The sequence below is a fragment of the Olea europaea genome, chromosome 11 (genome assembly GCF_002742605.1).
Source record: "Olea europaea var. sylvestris chromosome 11, O_europaea_v1, whole genome shotgun sequence".
Classification (NCBI taxonomy): domain Eukaryota; kingdom Viridiplantae; phylum Streptophyta; class Magnoliopsida; order Lamiales; family Oleaceae; genus Olea; species Olea europaea.
In genome coordinates this window covers 19,561,739-19,571,966 of record NC_036247.1, presented here as the reverse complement: position 1 = coordinate 19,571,966, position 10,228 = coordinate 19,561,739, and the positions used below count along the sequence as shown (strand labels likewise).

At 35.5% G+C, this 10,228-nt stretch overlaps 1 protein-coding gene across 2 annotated transcripts; it reads right to left on the bottom strand.

Moving 5' to 3' along the window:
• Positions 1-4,353: 4,353 nt before the first annotated feature.
• Positions 4,354-9,722, bottom strand: LOC111404930 (probable protein kinase At2g41970). 2 transcript variants are annotated; one of them, XM_023033653.1, is made up of 8 exons: positions 9,634-9,722; positions 9,109-9,242; positions 8,084-8,340; positions 7,869-7,995; positions 7,520-7,793; positions 7,216-7,348; positions 7,048-7,134; positions 4,354-4,797 (listed from the first exon to the last, which is right to left on the bottom strand). In XM_023033653.1, the coding sequence occupies exons 2-8, from the start codon at positions 9,215-9,217 to the stop codon at positions 4,684-4,686; spliced, it is 1,101 nt and encodes a 366-aa protein (XP_022889421.1). In that variant the 5' UTR covers positions 9,218-9,242; positions 9,634-9,722; the 3' UTR covers positions 4,354-4,683. The 2 variants fall into 2 exon arrangements, with proteins under 2 accessions (XP_022889421.1, XP_022889422.1); XM_023033654.1 differs by having other exon boundaries at positions 9,109-9,226; positions 9,634-9,717.
• Between the last annotated feature and the right edge of the window lie 506 nt (positions 9,723-10,228).

Below are 10,228 nucleotides of genomic sequence, written 5' to 3'. Positions count from 1 at the left end.
TTTTTTTTTTGTTGGTCATTTACATTTATTTGCTAGTATTTGGGAAAATCAGCCTTTGTGTGCATTTATGTTTGCAATTGGGACACGAGGTAGAGGGTAAAAGAGGGAGGTGGTGGGTTTATTGAGGTTGGTTTTGTTCTCCAGAATAAATTATTACACTGTGAGCTGATAAAGTATCAGCACATTTTAATCAAATATTCATAATTTTTTGATCCTATTCCATGAATCCTTTGCTTTTACAAATTTGTAAATCTACTTACTTTCTCTTTTCAACTGGTAAGGATGAAATGAAAATAATAAGTAAATTAATGAGCTTTTGAACATCTAGAATGTTTGAAATAGTCCTCATGAGCCAATTGTGCATCTTCAGTTGTGGTGCAGTGGTGCAATTCATGCTTTTTATCAGAGTGAAAATGTTGATTAAAAATATCAAAGCGAGTCACTACTTCTGAGTTTAAGGAACAGATAACTGAAGAAATGTTGGCAGAGATGACTTTTAGAATCTTTTAAACGAATTTCTTCTAGACACATGTTATTTGAGTCCAATCCTTTACTTCATCAATTGTTTAACAGATGATCAGTTTAACTTCTAGACAACAAAGAGTATATTTGCACATAGAGAGTATATTTGCACATAGTTTAACTTCTAGACACATTGTTTAACAGATGATCAGTTGTTTCAATTTGTTTGGGGACTTTTAGTTTTTGTTTAATATTCTTGTTGTATTCACTACTTAATTAACTTATTATTTCCTGTCAATGATAACCAAAAATATTGCCATCCATCATTCTATTGGAGTCAGAGACACATTAATTCTAGTGTGATTGTCAAGTAAGATCAATTTCGTCAATGGCTATCACCAACTTCAAGAATCAAATTATATGCGTTTTTGGCTCATATGGTTTTTTGAGAAAGGCTATTGAATCTTTGAAACAACCATGACTAGTTGGTATCTTTTTTGTTCTACCTTTTTGGACTATTTCAATTTTTAATCTAAATGAACATTGTTGCTCATTTCTGTCATTGTTTTGCTCAGTATTGTAAAAAACTCCAAAATCTGTAAAATCCAAAATCTGTGCACAGTCCCACTGCCAATCCGATCGGTAAGAACCAGTGTTTTCTATTTGCAAATTGTAAGTTATTTAGTTATTTATCATTTTCTGAGCCTAGGAATTATTGTTTGTGAAAGATGAAAAATTATTCTTATTTAGGAAACACAGCAAATGAGGTTATTTGTGAATCATGACATTATGCTCATTACTATTTGTTATTTGCACAGATGTCTGGCCCAAGTAGTGCTGGAAGTATTGGATTAGGACCAATACGTGAGGAAGATAGCCCGACCAATGTACCGGAGAGCAATGTCCTGGAAGAAGGTCCAGTTGAACTGTTACCAAATGTGGATGAAAGGACAATAAACCTAAGTGACGAGGAGCGTGATATTGGAGAAATATCATTTGGAAAGAGGAAATTGACTTCAACTGTGTGGGAGCACTACAAAAGACAGAAAATTCGTGAGAAATGGAAGGCTATATGCAATCATTGCAAGAAACAGTTAGGGGGTGAAACAAAAAATGGTACAAAGCATTTGCATGATCATTTGAAGAGATGTATACTCCGTTATAAGGATAATACTCACCAAGCAACATTAAATTTCAAAAAGAATGCTACGAGTGGCAAGCTCACAATGGGTACTTACTCTTTCGATCCAGATAAGTGTAGACATAGTATTTCGAAAATGGTGATTTTGCATGAGTATCCTTTGTCTATGGTTAATCACATTGGATTTCGAGAGTTCTTGCACGACCTACAACTATTGTTTAAGGTTCCTTCTCGCAACACTTTGAAGAGCGACATTTTGAAAATCTATGAATACGAGAGAGCCAAAAATATGATTGCACTTGAGAAGATCGAGAGTAGAATTTCGATCACTACCGACATGTGGACCTCTTCTAATCAAAAGAGAGGATTCATGGTTATCACTGCTCATTTCATAGATGATTCGTGGAAATTACAGAGTCGAATCATGAGGCATAGTAAAACATTACATTCACTTGTTCTCATAATTTACCAAAATGATATTCTTTTAGTTGATTTGTTTTGTTCTTGAATGAACTCAGGTTTATATATGTGCCGTGCCCACACACTGCTGATGTGCTTTCAGAAACTCTATTAAACAGCTTGATGGACTGGAATATTGATCGTAAGTTACTAACTTTGACGGTAGATAATTGCACCACAAATGATGCAATGATCAGTATTGTGTTAAGTCAACTTTGTACTCATTCTCTTGTACGGAATGGTGAATTTTTTCATATGAGGTGTTGTGCACATATATTAAATCTTATCGTGAAGGATGGGTTGGACATTATTAGTGGTAGTGTTGAGAAAATTCGTGATAGTGTTGCTTATTGGACAGCCACGCCAAAAAGATCTGAAAAATTTGAGCTCTTTGCACGTCAATTAAAAATTGATTGTGAGAAAAAATTGGTGCTTGATTGTAAAACTAGGTGGAATTCGACGTATTTGATGCTTAGAGTAGCTTTGATTTATAAGGATGTTTTTCCGCGTTTGAAACAGAGGGACTCACGATGTAAATGTTTTCCTAGTGATTGGGATTGGGATTTAGCAAAAGAAATATGTGAGAAGTTAAAGATTTTTTTTTTTTAGGTTACTGAATTGTTTTCAGGAACAAAGTATCCAACAGCTAATCTCTTCTTTACAAATGTTTGTGAAATCAAACTGTCGTTGTATTAGTGGCTTGAATCTCCTTATATGGAAGTTAAAATGATGGCAACCAGTATGATGGAAAAGTTTAATAAGTATTGGAGCGATATTCATGGAGTTTTGGCTTTAGCAACAGTGTTGGATCCGAGGTATAAGATGATGTTAGTTAAGTTTTATTATCCTCGTATTTTTAATCACAATGCTGCAAGTGAAATTGACAAAATATATCAAGTTGGTGCACGATTATCAGAAAAAGAATGATTCAAGTAAGTCTTTACCTCAGTCTTCTACTTCGTCTTGTCAAACCGAGACGTCCAGTGCTAATAATAAAACAGATCGCATGGCGGAATTTTATAAATTTGTTTCTAATGTTGAAGCTCCTAGTAGTGTGAAAACCGAGCTTGATACTTTTTGGATGAGCCTATATTGCCTCGGTCGGATGATTTTGATATATTAACATGGTGGAAAGTGAATTCAATCAAATATCCGACTTTATCTCGAATTGCAAAAGATATTTTGGCCATTCCGGTATCTACTGTGGCATCTGAATCTGCTTTCAATACTAGTGATAGATTTGTTAGTCCACACAGAAATAGACTTCACCCCGAAACTTTGGAGGCTTTAATGTGTGCTCAAGATTGATTATGGGCTGATATTCACGGTACGATGTATATAAACATTTGCTTTTTATATTGTTTCTTTGATGAATTTTCTTATTACTAATTATTTTATTTTATTAATAGGGAATTCTGCGCCATCTACATATTTTGGAAGTTGCTCCAAGATGAATGATGAGGATGTTGATGAAGAGGTAATTTTATTTATTACATAATTTAAATTTTAATCATCGTTATTATGAATTTATGATGATATTGAGTATAATATTTCTTTCGTTTTTTAGGATCCATCTTCTACAATCTCTGAACATGCCGATGAATGAAGTTATAAAGATGGAAAAACAACAAATTTAATTTTGGATAAAGAAGTGAAATTTAATTACAATGTAATTGTATTTGTAATTATTTATTTTCAGATATTGTTTGTTTAGAGTATTTAATTTGGATGTTAATGTTTTTAAATTGTGAATTTTTGGAAAAAAAATTAACGGGACAGTAAACGGGGCGTGATCCCGCCCCGCCCCACCTCAGGTGGGGCGGGGCACGGGATGGGGTGGGGTATGTTTGGGGCAGGGCGGGGCGACGTCGGCCCGCCCCGAACCCGCCCCATTGCGATCACTAAAACAAGCATTGATGTTGGAGCGCCACATTTTGCAAGACTTGCAGAAAATCCCAAGTATCCAGGTCACTCAAGCACCAGATTTTGATGATTGAACAACGCCTGATTCAATAACCCGAATTCTAATTATGGTAGGACATCTTGGGGATTTCTTGGTCAAGCTAAATGTTTTCGATTTTATCAACAAGTGAACCGATTGCACAAGAAATTAGATAGTGAGTTGAGTATCATTTAACGAGGGTTGATTATTGACCACAGTTTAATTAAAACTAACTTCAACAAAAAAATATAATAAGTTAGTGGGTCCGATGATTAGTAGATCTCCATTATCGGTGCACCTTACATTTGGGTCCATTAATATTACTCAAGGCGAATTGTGTCAAATACACTTTTATCGAAAGAGAATCCGCAAAGGTTATATGCGGCTTAATAACAGTGACAACTATTATTCATGTTTTGAGAACATGAGGATTGATACAAGAGCGAACGTTTTTTCAAATTCCAAAATAAAACTAGCTTCATATTAAATTCCCTATCATGTATGAATCCTAGTGTTAAGAAATATAGTTGCCACCAAATGTTCTCAACATCAGCAGACCTTCACTAATGAGCATAAATACTGCTACTGGAACAACAACTGTAGTGATTCGATTATCAGTGAATACGACACAATAACAAAGTACAGCAAGCTCAGTGGATATCGGTTTATGCATAGAGGCTCAGGGACCTGATGGCTTAGAGTTGAGAAGTGGCTGCAAAGCTTTAACGACAATAGTCATGTTGGGTCGAAAGTCAGCTTCATATTGAACACAAAGCGCTGCAACAGCTGCCATCTGGAAAACAGATAGAATGGGATAAGGAATAAGAATGAGTATTCATTTGCTGGAAATGTGTGGAGTTTTAATTATAATATTCACTTATTTATATTCGATTTCCTAATATTACTGCATAAAGTGTATTAAGGGAAGCCATTCTTTAAAGGGAAAATTGCAGCCGCAATACCAAAATTTTTCACTTTCATGCAGACTTGATCCAAACCTTTAGTTTGTGGCACTCATGGTACCTTTCAGAAATTTGCACTTACAATCCAAATGAATGAAAATCGTTTGTTTGACTGTTAGTTGACCAGAGAATTGAGTTTGACCATAATTTTAAAATGATATAGAGGTAACTTGACATTTTTTTCAATAAAAGCACAATTATAATATATTGATAATTAAATTAAGAAACAAAAACAAAAAACAAAAATAGTCACAAAAATCACCCCAACCATCCCCTTCTTCCCCATACCCCTTATCCAGGGCCTGCCCTGTCCCAAGGTGACCAAGGCCATTACCTAGGGCCTCCAACTTGAAGGGGCCTCAAAAGAAAATTAAAACGCCAAAATTCAACAAAATATTTCCTTTTATTTTATTTTTTTTTGGATTGGGTCTTTAGCCCTTTAAAAAGCAACAATCCGTCTAAATAAGAGGCCCAAATTAATTGGGTATTTAACTTACATCCTTGTTTAAGAGATAAAATGGATCTATAATTAAATATTGCCTAGTGATATATTTTGTTGTATTTCTCTATCTACCAAGATGGCAAGATCTACCAAAAAAAAAAAAAAAAAAAAAAAGAGGAAGGAAGAAAAAGAAAAAAAAAAAAAAAAAAAAAAAAAAAAAAAAAGAGGAAGGAAGAAGAAGAATCAATGCATAAAAAAATTAAAGAAATGTCACCTATATATATATATATATATAAGACCTCATAAATTCCAGGACTAGCCCTACCCTTATCCCAAAACCACTAGCAGCGGCTGGCGCAAATGCCACCCACCCCATGCCGACATCACTGCTCCTTCCATCACCACTCCCCACTGTTGACAAATGCTAAATGCAGAAATTCTTAAGCCTCGACGTACACCAATTTTCAATTAACATATACCCTAGTTCACTGGGGGCAAAACAAACATTTCCTGAGATCTAAATTTAACAAAAGTTTAGCACTATTTGCCTCTCTGCTATAAGTTTTGCACTATTCACCTCTCTTTCGATGCTAATTCCAAGATTTTTGCAATTGTCTATCTTGGGCTAGTTTTATTTAATCTGCAAGGCCATTAACAAGAGAAGGTAGAAAATGACTTTGTGCGTCTGAGTTTGGGTAAAAGAGTTAGGTTTGGCGGGCTTTTGGGGTGGTGAAGGGAGGAAGCTATTAGTTTTGATGTCGGACTTGGAGGATTTAAAGGCTATTAATTTCTTTGCAAATTTGCTTTGAATTGGAACATGGCTAACCATGTCATTAATAGTAGATATGGTGACGATCCCGGTGGCGATGGGCGGTAGGGTGAGTGGCAATGGCCAGGAAGTAGGTGGTTCCTGGTTTTTGGTTTTGGGGTGGATGCAGGGTGTGTGCATGGATAAGTGGAGAAGATGAATGTATTTCTTTTTTGGTTTTTTAATTTTAATTGTTTTGTTATATAAAATGTAAATTTACTATTTTAACCTTTAAATTGTCAAAATTTGGTCAAATCATTGACTTTGCTGAAAGATGAACTAACAAATTTCATTAGATTGGACTGCAAGTGTGAATTTCTGAAAGGTTAGGTACCTTGAATGCCACAAAGTAAAGGTTTAATTTAAGTCTGCATAAAAATGAAAGGTTTGGTGCCATGGCTGCAATTTTCCCTTCTTTGTGTGTGTGTGTGTGTGTGTGTGTGTGTGTGTCTATATATATATATAAAAATTTAACATGAAACAAAGCACTCATGCAAACACACATATTTATCTAAAATCAAGAGGGATAAGTTTTATGATGAAAATCTCACACCTTTGATTCCCCCCCCCCCCCCCCCAAAAAAAAAAAAACAAAAAATCAAAGCTGTGAGATTTTCATCATAAAACTTATTCCTCTTGATTTTAGTTAAATATGTGTTTTTGCATGCGTGCTTTGTTTCATGTTAAATTCATTGCTTCCAAGACTAAAATTAGGTTTATTCCATAACATTATTTTCATTTAGGAATTGCAATTTGTTGTGTGCGGAGATAAACAATCCATACTTAAATTTGTGAAGAGAAGCAGGCAAACATCGAGGAGAAAGAAAAGACCTTGGCGATAGCCTTTGGCGGATAGTCATCGTTTAGTTTGGGATCCACACACTGCTTCACTTTGTCTTCACTCAATCTTGGAGTAGCCTAGAGAAAGTTCAATATGAATTAAATGATTAGTAGTACGGGCATTTATTTTGCATAGCCAAACGCGAAAGCAAAACTCACCCAGGTTACAAGACTCTGTTGTCCTTTGGGCATGGTGTGGTCTACTGGCTTTCTTCCTGTCAAAAGTTCTAAAAGAACAACTCCAAAACTATAGACGTCACTTTTCTGAGTTATCTGTCCTGTCATAGCATACCTAAAGCATGAGTTTGAAGTTAGTTTATGTAACCCAATCTTTTAACAAGGGAAATTTGAAGAACTGCCAATATTTAGCACTTCTCAGGTTGTGGAGAGATTTTACTCCATTACCAAATTTTGAATGCATGCAAACAATACTTCCGTGGACAAGAAAAGAATGAAGGCTTACTCTGGAGCATGGTAGCCAAATGTCCCCAGGACCCTAGTTGAATGCAGCCGAGCTGCTGTGTCAGAAGACTGGCTTGTCAAGCTAAAATCAGCTATTTTGGACAGAAAATCGTCAAAAAGTAGCACATTGCTTGATCTGACGTCGCGGTGAACAATTGAAGGCTGACATTTTTCGTGTAGAAATTCAAGGCCTTTTGCTGCACCATAAGCTACTTTGACCCTTTGACTCCAGGAGAGGACTGGACCAGGTTCTGCCCCTTGCACCCCTTTCCTACCTGCAACAAAAAAAGTTGATAATCAGCTTGTGCTTTCTCATCATGTAGAATTTTCATATCCTAAGTTTGACGTACCATGTAAGACATCATGTAATGAACCCATTGTAGCATACTCGTATGCCAAGATTCTATTGTTTGCCTCCAGGCAATATCCAATTAACCTCACAAAGTGCTCATTCACAAGTCTTGAAACTATCGATAACTGTATGGAACAAAGTTGGCATTATTCATGATTTCCTAATATTTTGTTTTCAAAGAGAAAGGAAACTAAGAAATTTGAAATGCTTCACCTGGGCAGCAAATTCAGAGTCTGGCTCTGGAGAAGAACTGGTATCTAGCTTTTTAATTGCTGCTTGCTGGCCATTGCTCAACTTTGCCAAAAACACCCTGCCATAAGATCCTTCTCCAATCAAAGCTTTTGTACCAAAATTACCCGTCAACCTATTTAACTCATCCAATGACAAAGCTGGTGTCTCAATAGGCAGGACCTTTTGTCGAGCACCAGTTTTTACAGCACCTGAAGTCCTTGGCTCCTGTCTTTCACTACCTAAATCAAATAAAAGCAACACAGTGGTGCGATGGGCTTAAGACTCTATCAAGGGTGGAAAGCTCTCTTAATTTTAATAAATGCAAGAGGGATATCCTCTTATTAAAAAGGTACTAGTATCCAATTAAAGCATATATAAGACAGAGGTTCTTCACATTGCTAAAGATAATGATGAAGTTGGAAAGTATTGCAGACCAGACAACGTGAAGAAAGGAAGGGAAGTCAGTTCTAGAAATTAAGAAGTAACTACTGTGATTGCCTGATTTTTATATTATCAGTTAGGTAACAGGTTATAAGATGCTTTAATCAAAGTTGTATCCTAAACTTAGGGTGCTTGTTATCTTCTTTAATGTAGAACAGAAAAATTGAACAAAAGGGCATTCTTCAAATGGTATAATCGTTGCCAGATATAGATAAGTCCTGAATAAATTAGTGCGAAAAGTAAAGCCAAAGAAGAAGCGGGGAGCTATATATTTTGTGAGGCAGGGCAAAATCCTCAAGGCATGATTACTTTCCATACAAATATTAGATAAATTTTCAGCTTATTGGGAGAGCAAATAGTGCTTAATGAACCAAACAGTAGTTGGACATGAATACTATAAGCACGCAAAATATGAAGACTGAAATTGGTGTGACATCAACAATAGAATAACAAACAAGAGACAGTTTACATAACCATGACACGAGATGAGTTTTGAGTTTCGAAAATTCTCTTGAAACATTCATTAATTAACACAATGCCGTATAGAAATGACAAGAAAGACGTACTCCCACCGGCGCCACCACCATAAGGATTGCCCGCTCTGGGCGGGGCTGTACTTTGGTTTGCTGGAGGACCACTGTAATTTTCCTCTTCTGCACCTCCACAGCACAACATTGTTCAATTCTGACAGTGCAGCAATCTAAGGGAGTAATTTCGAAAAATCACACAAAATCAATGCTGAGAAATAACAATTATTTTAGACCCAATTTCATGAATTAGAAATAAGATTGTAAGATTAAACCATTATCCACGAATTATCTACACCCAACTTCCATTTTAAGATTTGATTCAACAAGAAGAAGAAGAAGAAGAAAATTGTGGAATAAAAGTATCAAATCCTGGAAATGAATTCTTTAGGACAATGAAATCGCTATTCAATTTAATCAATTAGTCGTAAAAAATGCAGAAAAACATCAACGAATTACCAAATCAATCGAAAAAATAAATACTTTATTAGAGATTATCAAGAGAATGCCAGAAAACCCAAAATCCAACGAATTGAAAAGTGAGAAAAGAAACGGAAAATGAACCTGTATGAAGACAGAATTTGGAAGAAGAAGGCAGAGATATTCTCTCTATCTTTGTCTCCCTCCCTCTGTGTATAATATTTGGGTGGAGAGTGGATACGGAGAAAGTTTTTTTGTGTTTCTTGTCGCGGGAAAGTCGCATGCAAGTTTTTTAACCGCTAAAATAAAATAATTGCAGAGCCATGCGCTTACCTTTATGTTGCACGTCTAAATAATCATTATTATTTTCAATTTTAATGGGCGATCCATAATTCACTTCACACAATAAAACCTTAGGCATTGTAAAAGGGAAAATGAAATAATTTTCCATTAGATTTTAATTGGTCAATCAATTGTTTATAAGAGAAAAACAAATGTTGAATTCGGCTTGCTTTGAAGAGTATCTCTAATAATCTCTTTCATTAGCTTCACTTTCTCGATTTAAGAAAGTAGAACTCTTTTTGATGCGTATATATAGAGCCTGTTTGGGAGTGATTTTGAGAATTGATTTTTTGACCGTTAGGATAAAAGTGGGGTCCACCTGTGAGAGAAGAAATCAAATATGACGGCTAGAATAGTGAAATAACGATCAAAAATCAATTTTTTGGGGTGAAAAAAT

Coding starts and splice junctions, on each gene's coding strand:
- LOC111404930 (XM_023033653.1), bottom strand. CDS start 9,217: ATGTTGTGCTGTGGAGGTGCAGAAGAGGAAAATTACAGTGGTCCTCCA. Junction 7,996..8,083: donor ACTCTGAATTTGCTGCCCAG/GTGAAGCATTTC, acceptor TGTTCCATACAG/TTATCGATAGTTTCAAGACT. Junction 7,794..7,868: donor ATTACATGATGTCTTACATG/GTACGTCAAACT, acceptor TTTTTGTTGCAG/GTAGGAAAGGGGTGCAAGGG.